This window comes from Dinoponera quadriceps, unplaced genomic scaffold (genome assembly GCF_001313825.1).
Source record: "Dinoponera quadriceps isolate SergipeBrazil2010 unplaced genomic scaffold, ASM131382v1 scaffold6016, whole genome shotgun sequence".
NCBI lineage: Eukaryota > Metazoa > Arthropoda > Insecta > Hymenoptera > Formicidae > Dinoponera > Dinoponera quadriceps.
Window position 1 is genome coordinate 178,300 of NW_014559916.1, and position 14,587 is coordinate 192,886.

Consider the following 14,587-nt stretch of genomic DNA (forward strand, 5'->3'; position numbering starts at 1 on the left):
AATGATTGCAAAACGATTATGAAACAGCAGATCAAATCCGCTGTCGGTTTCTACCGGTGACTCGCCGATATCGGGAAAATGAGATAAGAAAGCCTCCACATATGCCTTTTTTTTCATGACATAGCTTCCGATTCAAACGCGCAGCGGCGATTGGCCGGCCTGCGACGCGACGTTGGCCGCGAGCGCGCGGTCCTGTACGACACGGAGACGGCCGATTATCGAACTTTCACTCGTTACGCGCGGACGCGCTCGAGCCCGCTCAGACCCGAGAAACGGTCCGATCCCGAACAGTTATTCCGTGCTCGTCCCGTTCCGCGAAAGCGTCCTTCTCCTTCACCCGCGCCGGTTCGAGACATCCGGGGATTTCGGAGGCAACGAGCGACGGTACGGTGGTGACAGTGACAGCCGGTGGTGGCGGTAGTGACGGAGACGGTGGTGGTGGTCAGAGTAGTGGTAATAATAGTAGTAGTAGTAGGAGCAACAGCAGAGCAGCGGACAGCAGCCGACGATCCGGACGAGTCGCGTATAGATCCGTCGTCGATCGGACATATACCATCCGTCGCGGTGGTTCATTATCGTCTTCGTGTCCTCGCACAGTGCGTGTGCGACAGCAGCGTCTCGCAGTCACGTAGAATACGACGGGACGACGTACAGAAGAGGTGCTTGAAGAGAAGACGGGCGAGAGGTCGCATCATCTCTCTGCGATCGGTCGTCGATCGGCGATCGCGAGCGACGCGGCGGGTGTGTGTGTGTGTGTGTGCTTGTGCACGGCGAGGACGCTTCAGACGTGGCCGGGAGGAGCGGAGAGAGCGCGAGAGGACGAGTAGGAAGAGGTTCGCCGGCCGAGTAAATGTGTCAGCATGGAGAGTCAAAGGATGGACCAGTTCTGCGGCACTCCTGGGGGATTCTGGGTGAGTGAACGGCTACGGCGGCGGTGTCCCTTTCCCACATCCTCCTCTTCGCCATCCTTTCCGCATTCCTTCGCTCTTCGCGCGTGTACTCGTCGTGACGTCGTCGCCGTCCATGCGGACGAGCTGCTTATGGTAGGGTATGTTTTTCTTAGTCGAACTGACCACGCTAGTTCGGGAAATTTACATACGCACGCTGAAGCGTACGTGCGAAATTTTCGCGCTTCGGTGTGCGTAAATTTCTCGAGCTGGTCAGTTCAGCGAGAAAGAACAGACTCGATTGAGAAGCGGTGCCTCTGAAAAGATACATCTGCTTCGTTCACGGCCACGCTAATTCGATCGAGTTATTCAGCGAGCCGTGTTCGAGAACACTTCCCGGAATCGCGTTCAGCGTTTCATCTCGGCTCGGACACGATGAAACGTTAATCGGTCAATTATCTTGGTTGGCCTCGACGTATTCGCGCTCGGCGCGCCTCGTGCGATATATATTATGCACGGCGCTTTTAGCGTGAAGCCATGACTCTACGTTCGAATGGCGTCACCTCTTTCTTTTTTTGCACCCCTCTCTTTTTTTGTTCACACCGTCACACGCGACTCCTGAGAGGGAGGTAACGCACGATGCGACGGCGTAATGAGGCGATATCACTCGCGTGTATTGCAAGATATGTGTCAATGATCGTGATTGCGGGGATTAACCCTTATCGGTCGTAAGTCACCTTTCATGTGACAACAATATTTCGTCGCTGCGGTCGTACGTCACGTAGAAGGTGACAAGTTCGCATATTTACCGAAACCAGTTACAACCTAGTGAGAATCACGCATAAAAAGCTAGCGTCCGATAAGGGTTAATCTTGGCATGCGCGAGAAAAAAATGCGCAATCTGAGCGCCATGTGCGCAAATTTGTGTGCACTTGCGACGGTCGAAAAAAAAAAAAAACAAAATCGAACACATCTCGCCTTTTCGCATTTTCATTTTAGTGCATTCGCATTTTCATTTCCTCTATCTTAATTCCCTGTGACGTAGATGTGTATCACACGCGCAGAGATTGTATAGCGCAAAAAGTGTAGCAAAGTGATATCAAACGCAAACAGAGATAGTGTTTGTCAAATAACTTTCTATTGTTATCGTATTTGTATTGTACACGCTAAAGTGAAGATGGTTGAAAACATATTTAGAAGATTATTAGCTCCTAATAAAAGAGTTAGCGATATGAATGTATAGAAGTAAAATTCAAATTCTTTTTGCTCTGTGAAATTAGCGTTGTAATTTGGAGGAATCTCTGATATAATATGTATGTAAGATTGAATGAATTTCCTGGGTCTTTTTCTCAAAGAGTAGTAGTAGTAGCAACGCTACATGTTTTTATTGTTATGTACAATTTCCTAAGAGTATACATAGCTTATAACCGCTGCCTTTTCTTCAGGCGCTCACGTACTGTAAGCGCCATTCTATCTTTCTTTGACATGTAATGAACAAATAAAGATAGAATGATACAGTACGTGAATACTCAAAAAGAATGTAGCCAATGTATTTTAAATAAACATAGTAACTTTCTTAGGAGCAAGTTAATTATTCCTGATAAAAGCAAGTATTTTTGTGTCCATTGACAAAGTTTGTGATAAAAATTTTTTAAAACATTCTGAATGTAATATGTTTATGATAATAAAATATAAAATTGAATGCATATTAAATGATCTTATCAATTCCCCATTTGTATTCCTATTTATTGATATATATTTTATTATTTTATTTGTATTTGTTACTTGATAAATTTTTTTGTTGAATAATAAATGAATAACTCATTGATTAAGGAAAGTGAACTTTTTATACCTAGGAAATGCTTCTTATACCCAGGCCTTCAATTATCACAGTTTATTTATGAAATCCAGCCATGTGCAATACACCAGTGCATATCCTATGTGCATATGTATGACCTGAATTCTAAATGAAATGAATATAACCACAGTTGTCTATTTTTAAATCTTTTTAAAATAATACAATCTACATGTATTAAATAATTTTAACAATCATCCATATACACTGTTTATATAATTTATGTAACATCGTTAGATATCACTGAAAAAATTAAGATATGATTAATTGGCAGTAACATATCATCGTCTCACAAGACAGTTATTTGAATAACATCTAGAGATAATGATAAAACATCAGGAAAAGAGTTGAGAGATATCATTCCAAGCTCACATAAGATATCTGTAAATAATACACGGAATGCTCAACGGTAGATGTTTTGATTAACAACTGATATTCCTTATAGAAAGTTGAGACATTCCTTCGTTTGCATCAAAATTTAACCGGAGATCATATTTTTAACAATCTTTCAAATTTTAAAATAAAATGCTTTGACGACTGTCTAAAATTATGATATACTATTAAATTCGTATTTGAAAGCAACAAAAATTTATATTTTGGCTATATTTTTGAATGTTTCAGAATGCTAGTTTAACGTGGAACACAACCAATCCAGATCTAACAGAATGCTTCGAAAAAACAATATTAGTATGGGTGCCATGCGCATTTCTATGGGTATTCTCGTCAATGGAGGTGTACTACATTTTACATAGCAAAAGAAGAAACGTTCCATACACATGGTTATTTATTACTAAGCAAGTACTTACGATAGCATTGATTCTACTTTCCATAGTCGATTTAGGAATGGCAATACATGAAAGTAGTTCTTCTGAGGTCTCCAGTGTTGAATATTACACACCGTTTATAAAAATAATAACCTTTGTAAGTATATTTTCTCTTTTTTCTCAATAATTATAATTATTTCTCTCTCAGTAATTATCATTGTGACTTATTACAATTTAAAAAAATTATATTTATTTGGTTACACGAATTCTCTTTATAATATTTCAAATAAATATATTTTTTCCAGATTTTAGCATCTGTTTTGATGATATATAACAGAAAGTATGGAATGCGGACATCAGGTCTTTTATTCTTGTTTTGGTTTTTCCTTGCGTTATGCGGATGCATCCAATTTAGGACTTTTATAAATAAATTAATTAATGGGGCGGTATGTTAAATTTTAATTAGTATTATAACAAAAAATAATGCAAATAATACGTTTACAAATAATGTTTTCTAAATAGACCTTTCTGTACTATTTCTCTATATAAATATAAAAAAACTGTATTTAAAAATAATTTTTATATCTCTTATATAATATTATGTATCTCTTTATAGTATTATGTATCTGTCAGAACCATTTTCCTGTAATATTTTATGAAAGAGTTAGCAATTATATATTCAGGATGATCGTAACGCAATTTAAAAAGGTTTCTTTTTTTTTTTTTTAGGAGAAATCATATCCAATAGTGTCCTACATGATCTACTATCCAATGATATTGATACTTTTTGTACTTAATTTCTTCGTCGATGCAGAGCCTAAATTTTCCGAATATCCTACGGTAGGTTGTCATGTTGATCATATTTATATATTATTTATCACACACACACACACACATGTATATATATGTATATGTATTGAGTATCATAATTTATATGAAATACACGAATGTACATGATTTCTATATTTCAAATATTTGCGAATAATCTTCGAATATGTTTACTCGCAGGTTGAGTCTCCATGTCCGGAGCAAGGCGCTTCTTATCCATCGAGAATTCTTTTTGCATGGTTCGACGCCTTGGCATGGAAAGGCTTCCGAAAACCTCTCGAAACGTCTGATTTGTGGTCGATGAATCCAGAAGATATGGCTATGGAGATTGTACCGAAATTCGACAAATATTGGAACAAGAACTTAAGAAAGACAGACGAGTAAGTTTTATACGCGCAATTGCCAAATTTCTTTCATCAAATTGATGGACAATTTCGTTTGTTTTTATTTCGTTAATTTGAGAGTGATATTTCATAAGAACATACAGCAATACTCTGATAGTTTAATAATTTTTTAATATGTCCGTACATTTTTTTGCTAACAAGACTGGTTTGGACTTACTTTAGGTACGATGCTTTTTAACGTTTCTCAATTACCGTGATATTTGACGTGCAATCTGATGTAAACATATATAATAAACGTCTTTTGTATGCATATAGAGTAGAAAGCGCAAAAGCGTCATTCCGGAAGGCATCTGGACAAGTGGATTTTAATAGTGGTCGAAAAAAGAAAGTCGCCTCCATTCTGCCACCTATTTGCAAAGCCTTCGGAGCAACGTTCTTGTTTGGTGCATTTTTGAAACTGATTCAAGACATTATGACCTTCATTAGTCCGCAACTGTTGAAGTAAGTGTGCTCACTGATTGACACGTATTCTAACAAACAATTCATTGCATATGATGTTCAGCTCTAATTTTCTTTTCTTTTCTCTCAGAGTTCTCATTGCTTTCGTCAAAGATGACAAGGAGCCAATGTGGAAAGGATATTTTTACGCCGTATTACTTCTGCTCACAGCAACGGTACAAACACTAGTGTTATCACAATACTTCCATCGTATGTTCATAGTCGGATTGCGTATTCGTACCGCATTGATCGCGGCGATTTATCGCAAAGCGCTGAGAATGTCCAACGCAGCCAGAAAAGAATCTACTCTCGGCGAAATAGTGAACTTGATGTCCGTGGATGCTCAGAGATTCATGGATCTCACCGCGTACATAAACATGATTTGGTCGGCCCCATTACAAATAGTTCTAGCTTTGTATTTCCTGTGGGAGATATTAGGACCGGCGGTGTTGGCCGGTTTAGCGGTCATGATCATCCTCATCCCCGTGAACGCATTCATCGCAAACAAAGTGAAGACTTTGCAAATCAAACAGATGAAGAACAAAGACGAGAGGGTGAAATTAATGAACGAGGTACTTAATGGTATCAAGGTATTGAAGCTTTACGCTTGGGAACCTTCGTTTGAGCAGCAGATACTTAAAATCAGAACCAAAGAGATACAAGTATTGAAAGAGGCGGCGTACTTAAATGCTGGTACGAGCTTCATATGGTCCTGTGCACCTTTCTTGGTATGTTTTTGGAGTAATGGATCTTGTAGTATAATTGAAGAGCTCTGAGAGAAGCTTTACAGATTTATTTCTTGGCGAAATAAGTTCTTCAATTATTTATATATAGGATATCCAATTATAAAGAATATATATCTAATGAATATCCAATTATAAAGAAAATATATCTAGTGAATATCCAATTATAAAGAATATATATCTAGTGAAATAGGCAACGAAAAAAACGTTTGAACGATCAAGGACGTTACACATCTGAAAAACTTAATTTCAGAGAATATTTAGCATCTTTAATATCGTACTATAACTATATTCGTGAATTTTTATTGACCATTTATATATTCTTTAAGATTGTATATCTAAAGAATCATTTTAATTTCTATTGATACCTAACCTTGAATTGATATTTTATCTTGAAACTTTTTTAACATATATTTCCATTAATTTACAGGTATCACTGGTGTCTTTTGCCACTTATGTACTCATAGACGAGAAAAACGTCCTGAACAGTACAACTGCCTTCGTTTCGTTAAGTTTATTCAATGTCTTAAGATTTCCACTCTCTATGCTGCCTATGATGATTAGTAACATAGTTCAAGTGAGTTTAATTAATGTATCTATATAGTTTCTTTTCTCTCCCTATCCGCAACTACTCATATATTAATATTATCTTACTAATGTTATATTATCTATGTTCTATTATCTTGATAATGTTATTCATGCATATGGTTTTAGGCTTATGTTTCCGTAAAACGTATCAACAAATTCATGAACATGGACGATCTGGACCCTAATAATGTACAACATGATCCATCGGAATGTAAGATAATACTTTCCCCCTCCTTTTTTAATTTTTTTTTTAACTACAATTTGGTAGCTTTTTACGCATAAAACATATGTTTAAACATTTAACACGTTATCTTATATTTCTCCAGCACACGCCTTATTAATCGAGAATGGTAACTTCGCTTGGGACATGGAACGTGTCGACAGACCAATATTGCAAAATATTAATATGCGCGTAGAACAAGGTCAATTAATAGCAGTAGTTGGTACAGTGGGATCAGGCAAAAGTTCACTTTTATCTGCTTTTCTCGGTGAGATGGATAAATTGAGCGGGAAAGTGAACACAAAAGTGAGCATTTTTCGAAAAACAAAAGTTATGCTTTGATATTTTTGGCTGGAATCGACGTTAATGTAAATTTAATACTTTTGTCAGGGATCGATAGCATACGTCTCGCAGCAGCCGTGGATACAAAACGCCACGTTACAGGACAACGTCCTGTTTGGAAAAGCCTTAAACAAATCGGTGTACAGTCGCGTAGTAGATGCGTGCGCATTGACCCCGGATCTCAAAATATTACCCGCGGGAGATCAGACCGAGATCGGAGAGAAGGGAATCAATTTGTCCGGCGGCCAGAAGCAGAGAGTGGCGTTAGCCAGAGCTGTATATAATGATTCCGATAATTATTTCTTAGACGATCCTCTGAGCGCGGTGGATTCGCACGTGGGGAAACACATATTCGAAAATGTGATAGGTCCAAGCGGTTTGCTTAAGAAGAAGACGAGAGTGCTCGTTACACACGGCATCACGTATCTACCGGAAGTCGATAACATTATAGTTCTCAAGGACGGCGAAATTACGGAGAGCGGAACTTACAAGCAACTGTTGGAAAAAAGAGGTGCCTTCGCTGAGTTTTTGGTACAACATTTACAAGAAGGTATTTATTCCTATCCGTCTCGCGTTATTTGTGTACACTTTCGTGATATTTATTATAGAAATTTATTCTTACATTTTTTTTTCATGAATCTAAGTTGGAAATCGTAAGTCCATGAAAAAGTAATTACAATTCCTTGCTCTACTTTATATATATTACGTATTCGCTGCATCGTGCTCGCTTCGACATTAGATTGTTAGATTGGCGAAACGTTTGATTGAATGAAAAGTTTGGCATCCTTCGGTTCCAATACAAAGTAGAATTTTTTTATAATAATTTTAATATGTATACGTCGTGTGGGTTTTACCGATTAAAATGCTACTTTCAATCAAAGTAATTATGTGCCACGATTTTTCTATTTAGTTTCTATTTATTTATTTTCTTCATTTATGAACTTAAATTGTTGTATTATATGAGTATTTGAATTAATTTAGAGATATAAGTCTTTTCTCGTTTAATACCGATTTTACACTTGGAGATGTGTGCATGTGATTTTTTTGGTTTTCCCCATTCTCTAAGAGAACGGCTATATATCTTGTAAGTGGCTTTTGTCAGTATTCTCTAAGATAAATATGACGAATTTGAAACAGTGCACGTTGACGACAGTTCCGAAGCAGATTTGCGTGAAATTAAACAGCAACTTGAATCGACAATGGGAGCGGACGAGTTACAGCAAAAGTTAACTCAAGCACGATCTAGAAAGTCGGAGAGTTTAAGTGAATCCGGTTCCATAACTGACCGGAGATCGCTTAATGGTTCACTGAAAAGGTATAGCTTAATACATATGATATTTCAGAGTAATTATTTCTTTTACTTACATCCATTACATCCATTATATCCATCGTGTGTCCCGAAAGGCAATATTCTACGGAGAGTCAACAGTCCGCGAATTTTATACATAGTAATAGTATAAAGGAGAAGGAAGCAACGAAAATCAACAATACCGGGGAGAAATTGATAGAAGTTGAGAAAGCCGAAACCGGAAGTGTAAGTTGCGTTTGATATTATTTTCAAGAGCAATGCATCTCTGGAACAATATTCTAATGTTGACAAGAAGAAGAAATTAACGGTATACTTATATCTCTCTTCTCTTCGCAAGGTAAAATGGAAAGTGTATTCTCACTATTTGGTGTCGATCGGATTGTTCTTGTCGGTAGCGACGATCGTGATGAACGCTATCTTCCAAGCGTTCAGCATTGGCTCGAACATGTGGCTTAGTGTTTGGTCAGACGACAATATGACTGATTCCAATACGAACACGATTGACAAGAGCAGACAAGATATGTATTTGGGAGTGTACGGTGCACTCGGCATCGGTCAAGGTATATTTTCGCACGACATGATCTTCGTAACGTCTTGTCCGTTTGGCAGGTAGATCCAATGATTAGTAGTTTAAAATTTCGCGTTTATAAAGAGACAGTTCAGTATCAGGTAAGTTTATTTCTGTCGCTGATACAGATATACACGTACTTAATCGTGAGAGGCAATTATTTCCATTCAATAACTATGTTAACAGGCAATGGCACTTCATCATGTTCGTTGTAGCATTGTAATTCAAAAGGCATGTTCCCTCCACAGATTTCACATTATTGGGGTAACTTATAACGATAACACAGTAATCTTTCATATTTAAAACTGTCGAGCCGAGCGTAATTAATTTAATTGCTAACCTACTAACCAACTTTTGTGTACTTTCGTTAGAAGTCATGTTATGAGTTATTCTTGCAAATATATCGCACTACATACGTTAGAATCTCAAAGTAATATGAACAATTTCTTGGATGAAAAAGAATTCAAGCGAGTGTGGTTTGCTGTGTCTATAAAGCACTGAGATGTACTTATGAAATAATTGGGAGACTACTTGAGAAGAGACATTTTCTAGTAACCCCGTATGTTTGACTGCAAGTACTGTAATAACCATTTTCTACAGATAATCGATTTCTCTTTATTAATGCATGGAAGATATTTCCGTTTGAGATTTCTTGACATATAGTTCGTTAATCTCTCCCCTTTTTAATATCTTTTTGCGCAGGTGAATAATTCATACATAAAAATTATAGACAGAATAATGCAGGAAAATTATTGACAGGCGGTTCCGTTGTGGTTATAAATAAAAAATTATAACTTTATTCTAAGGTCCGGTGCACAATAGAACGTATATTATGAATAAGAATAAATATTGGGAATCGGAATTAGGAATTATTTTCACACAACGGAATGGGATGAACAGCTATATAACAATTTCTATATTGATATCTTATATATCATTCTTTGTGCATTATGTTTAATCACACTATTCCTAATTTTTATTCTTAAATTAATATTTATTTCTGATATACTTCTACTATATATGCGCATGGCCTAAATTTATAATTCATAAAATTGTGCAATAATTATTCTTTTTCATAATTGTAACGTTTTGTGGTAAATTATGCTAACTGTACGCCGCGCGCACAGTTGAAACCGACGGATGTAATATGCAACATATGCACTTGCATACGGCACGTAGATTTTGCAATTACGAAATGGTCCTTCAAAAATTTTTCCACTGTCTTCTCGACTCTGTCTGCCTGGGTTTAGTCAAATAGATCGCAGATCGTGACGACTTTCGCTTTATGTCCAAATTTTACTATATATAAATGAAATAAATATGTCAATAATTTTTTTCTTTCTTTTTTTTTTTCTTTTCTTTAAGTTGCTGTTACGTCTAACGTGAGCATGAAGTAGACGAGAGGAAGCTTTTTATAGTATTTAATGTGTTTCAAAATAATACAAACGGGAAATCAGTCTGTACCGTATATTAAGATTCGCAACTAAAGACGCCGAATAATTATAAAGTACTCTACTTTTATATATAATTATAGAGACTACGATTTTCAACAGTATGCACACGCGTACAAGGTCTTTTTTTTTTTTCTTTTGAGTCCGCACTGATTTCCTGGTCAGCCAAAATGCGTGTAAATTAGGGTGGATTGATCGTAGTGGGCATAGTTAACAATGATGTACATAATTCGCTTTTTGTCCTATTACTAATACTCTTACCGCCAGTAATAAGTGCCAGCCACGTTAACCTAATTACATCTCCGTTTACTAGATGGAATAACGAGATACGTTAATTTCTTACACGTGCCGTGTAAACCGCAGTGTTCATGCAATGTTTAATAAAACGTACAGCTGTGCGCATTAATAAACAAGTTAATATTTTTTTTTTCTTAGCGAGATTTAGCAAAGTACGGCAAATATAATGTGCCATTTATGCCATTTATGGAACTTGTTAGAGCAAGTTGAGATAATTGAGAAAAAAATTTCTTTTTTTGATGCAATAAAAGCCATAGAGGGAGAGAGAAAGAAAGGACGCTCATTCACTTTAAACTAAATTTCAGCTACTTTTGTAATGCTGGCACAGTTAACGCTGGTCGTGGGCTGTCTGCGGAGCAGTAAAATGCTGCACTCCGAATTATTATTCGGCATGCTGCGATCGCCGTTAGGATTCTTTGACATCACACCGTCCGGCAGAATATTAAACCGTTTTGGGAAGGACGTTGACATAATAGACAACATTTTACCTCCATGTATTAGGGCGTGGTTGTTTTGCCTAGTATCGGTATGCGAAACTTAATCTTAATTTATATCTGTATCTATGTACGATTCGAACGCATTTTTACGCGATTCTTTTTTTTCTTCTCTTTTTTTTCTTTTACAACGAATGACGCACACATAGAACACTGGTCCACCAAACAGTACAAATATGATTAATCGACGAATTCGAAGTACCTTTTGCCCACGAGTTTTATTTGCAGTCTTTATTCCTCACGTGTATATTCATTAGCGATCAGCAGACCACTAGAGAAGCGCATTATCAATGAATTGATGAATTGCATGCTTAGCGACATAGTGTTCGCAGTACGATCTTACGAAAGTACCATATTTATCGCAAATCGATCTCTTTTTTAATTGTCGCACATTATTGCGTATTTTTACATTTATATATTTTACTTTCTAGATATTATATTGCGTATATATTTATTATTTTATTAATTTTCGTTATAATTACATGCACCTCAATTCATGTGTGACTGCAGCGAGGAACTTGCACTTTGCGTTAGACAGGTGATAAGCAATTAATGAAAATGAACATTGCCATATGATCCTTTGTTCGCTCGGAATCGGTATATCCGATAACGAGCGCCGCATTCTTTAATATGCGCGTAACTGTGTCAGTTTTATTTGACACAACAATTGCCAAAGTTTGATCATCAACGATCGTTGTAGGCATCTCAATATTCGCAACGGGGTTGTTTTTGGCTAAAGGGACGGTAAGCTCCTCCATACTTCTCTTCCGTGGCACACTGGAACGTGTTCTTCACAACCCGATGTCATTCTTTGACAAAACTCCGACCGGTCGAATTCTCAGTCGACTTGGTAAAGACATTGATGTCGTAGACAATATTCTGCCGATGCTTCTACGTTCTTCGATCAATTGCCTCTTTGAGGTATGACATTCTCATGTAACTACGCACTATAATATGCACAAGTATTGGGTTTTCTGTGACAGTTGTTGTGAATTGGTATTACCGCCGCCTCTCCTACTTGTCGTACGATGTCACACTTTACTACAGATCAGTACCTCTTTTCCTTTTTTTTCCAATTTGAGATCGCATATTATGAAACTTTTTCAAGTATTTGACTTTACACGAAACGTGTCCGTTTCTTTTATTTTTCTCGTTATATTGACAAATAATTCACGTCAATCGGTAATAGTATATGTAATTTAAATTATCTTTTATTAAGTCGATATATTAATTCCATACATTTCGAAATGATATACTATAAGATAAAAAATAAATTCTTATTTTTTCCTTCTCCAATTAAATCACATTTATGAGAAATAGTTCTGTATACGCATTTAAACGCAATCAAAGCTTAAAGATACGCTTGAAAATTTGTGAACCTTAAATAATACAAACGATTCGAACGTATTCCATTTTTTTATGCATTTCATAAATATGCGATATTACATGGGGGAACCCTGTTGGATTTCATATCGTGCCGCTCTTGGTCACATTTCATTAATATCGTAAAGTTGATCGATTGTGTGTTGATTTCGGTATGTGCAAATCATTTTTCTTACTTCAGAAACAGCAGTACAGCAGGACCAGATATTCTGATGTTCATCTTAGCCGCAAGATATTATTGTCTATGATGTTCATTTTCGTTTTACCGTTATGATACGCTTTGGACCTAACGAATCAGAGATTGTCAACAGCGGATGAATGATCGCGATTCATTTGTTTCACATACCGCTTTAATATTCCTCAAAATAGGATTTCGCTTCGCCAAATTATGACCATTCTTACGTCATTGCTTAACAAAATCCATGATCGTTACTTTAATGTTGGATTTACTTCTATACTTATATTTACGTAATATTTGTTATATTCACGTTACATTTATATGTTCTACTTGTGTTCTCTCAGTTCTCTTTGTTATTATTGTTATTAAACATTATCGTGAACTTTCCACTTTAATTTCCCTCACGTCCGTGTTTATATTGTACATAACCATAGTGCAACTAATAGCATTATGTAGTAACCGTTCAGGGAATGGACACAATTATACCATTTAATATTTCATGTACAGAAATATAGTCTTGCTTGTGCTTGATTAACGCTTATTCTATACTTGCTTCTATAACTTATTTATAATTACAATTCTGTTTTCTGGGAACGTGTAATTTGCTTGTATCTACTGTATACAGACCGGCATGATAGCCTTATCGTCTTATTATAGAAACTGGAATCTTCCAGAAAGAGTGGTATTTCTAACGTAAAATATAGTCAATGTAAGAAAAGAGGTATAATATTCAACGTATTTTTACCTCTAGATGCTGAGGCCTATTATGCTGATCCATGTATTGGCTATGTTCCACAGACTTTAGTACACCATATATTAGACCGCTAACGCGTATAGGATTCATGGGATAAAATATGATGACTCCATGTGTCGGGTGGGCAGAAATATTATTTACAAAATGTTACAGAATTTTGCCATATTGTTGTATGTGATAGAATTGCGCGGAAACGAACATTTTGAAGAGAAAAGCATTCCGATGAGGTATCCCGTGTATTACAACCAATCTGCCTACTTGACAAATGGTGACTGGTTTCACACTCCAGGTCGTTGTTAGTGGTCTGATTCGGTGTATGAAAATCTGTGCTATGTCTTGTCCGGTATGTCACAGCAAACTTCACACCTTCGCATAACGTGAGACAAGAGTAGAGCGGTTTAAATTCATGATATCGCAAACTCGTATGAATGTTGAGCAGTGTTGTGAAAAATGAAGAAAATTATATATCTTTATACATCTTTCTCGTTCCTTGATTCAGTAAATATACCAACTCGTGTCAAACGCAAGAATGAAAGAGTATGCATGTGTGTGAGATAGCGTGAGAGAATGAGAAAGAGAGAGTGAGAGAACGCGGTTGGGACAGGAGAGAAAAGAATTACTCTCCTACATGTGATATATCTATTGTGTAATTATGTCCGCTTTTAAATAAGTTTCGGCTAATTTAAACGTTTATTATACCGACCTATGTCTGAAAACCTCGTGAAAAGAAAAACCTTTGTATCGGGGATGTGGCGATTACGACAGTTATCCATGTCTGATGTTGTAGCGATGACGAGCTTTTTCTGCGATTTGGCACCGCAGCTGGGCTGCTGGTTGGCTGCTCGCCAGATGCACATAGTGATGCTGCGTGCTGTGATGCGTGCACCATTGACCTTCTTTGATACGACCCCTATTGGTCGTATTATCTCCAGGTTTGCTAAAGACGTGGACGTACTGGATACATCTCTTCCTCCGCAAATTTCCGATACCATCTATTGCTTGTTCGAGGTAATTGTTTTGGAAAGCGCACGGTGAAAACAGCAGTTGGGATTCTCTTTTATCATTTTCTTGGCCCCCCCCCCCC

The 14,587-nt window shown here is 37.0% G+C and overlaps 2 protein-coding genes across 5 annotated transcripts in view; one reads left to right on the forward strand and one right to left on the reverse strand.

The window, feature by feature from the left end:
• Positions 1 to 262: 262 nt before the first annotated feature.
• The window catches only part of LOC106750551 (multidrug resistance-associated protein 1), a 19,606-nt gene continuing 5,281 nt past the window's right edge, over positions 263 to 14,587 (forward strand). The window contains exons 1-16 of one of the 4 annotated variants that reach the window (XM_014630973.1): positions 263 to 911; positions 3,364 to 3,663; positions 3,812 to 3,952; positions 4,236 to 4,346; positions 4,515 to 4,714; positions 4,994 to 5,179; positions 5,268 to 5,904; positions 6,350 to 6,496; positions 6,634 to 6,718; positions 6,834 to 7,033; positions 7,118 to 7,619; positions 7,714 to 7,722; positions 8,207 to 8,384; positions 8,474 to 8,603; positions 8,716 to 8,938; positions 14,291 to 14,511. In XM_014630973.1, coding sequence (XP_014486459.1) covers positions 861 to 911; positions 3,364 to 3,663; positions 3,812 to 3,952; positions 4,236 to 4,346; positions 4,515 to 4,714; positions 4,994 to 5,179; positions 5,268 to 5,904; positions 6,350 to 6,496; positions 6,634 to 6,718; positions 6,834 to 7,033; positions 7,118 to 7,619; positions 7,714 to 7,722; positions 8,207 to 8,384; positions 8,474 to 8,603; positions 8,716 to 8,938; positions 14,291 to 14,511 — 3,321 coding nt within the window. In that variant the 5' untranslated portion in view covers positions 263 to 860. Of the gene's footprint in view, positions 912 to 3,363; positions 3,664 to 3,811; positions 3,953 to 4,235; positions 4,347 to 4,514; positions 4,715 to 4,993; positions 5,180 to 5,267; positions 5,905 to 6,349; positions 6,497 to 6,633; positions 6,719 to 6,833; positions 7,034 to 7,117; positions 7,620 to 7,713; positions 7,723 to 8,206; positions 8,385 to 8,473; positions 8,604 to 8,715; positions 8,939 to 10,999; positions 11,221 to 14,290; positions 14,512 to 14,587 lie in introns of all 4 variants that reach the window. The other 3 variants (XM_014630972.1, XM_014630976.1, XM_014630975.1) reach the window with 3 other exon arrangements.
• Positions 13,620 to 14,330, reverse strand: LOC106750552. The gene is made up of 2 exons (XM_014630977.1): positions 14,207 to 14,330; positions 13,620 to 13,869 (listed from the first exon to the last, which is right to left on the reverse strand). The coding sequence occupies exons 1-2, from the start codon at positions 14,274 to 14,276 to the stop codon at positions 13,637 to 13,639; spliced, it is 303 nt and encodes a 100-aa protein (XP_014486463.1). The 5' UTR covers positions 14,277 to 14,330; the 3' UTR covers positions 13,620 to 13,636.

What these genes read in the sequence shown, in the direction of transcription:
- LOC106750552 (XM_014630977.1), bottom strand. Translation starts at nt 14,276, where the DNA reads ATGGATAACTGTCGTAATCGCCACATCCCCGATACAAAGGTTTTTCTT. An exon ending in CACGAGGTTTTCAGACATAG is followed by an intron (nt 13,870 to 14,206) that starts GTCGGTATAATA and finishes CGTTATGCGAAG; the next exon opens with GTGTGAAGTTTGCTGTGACA.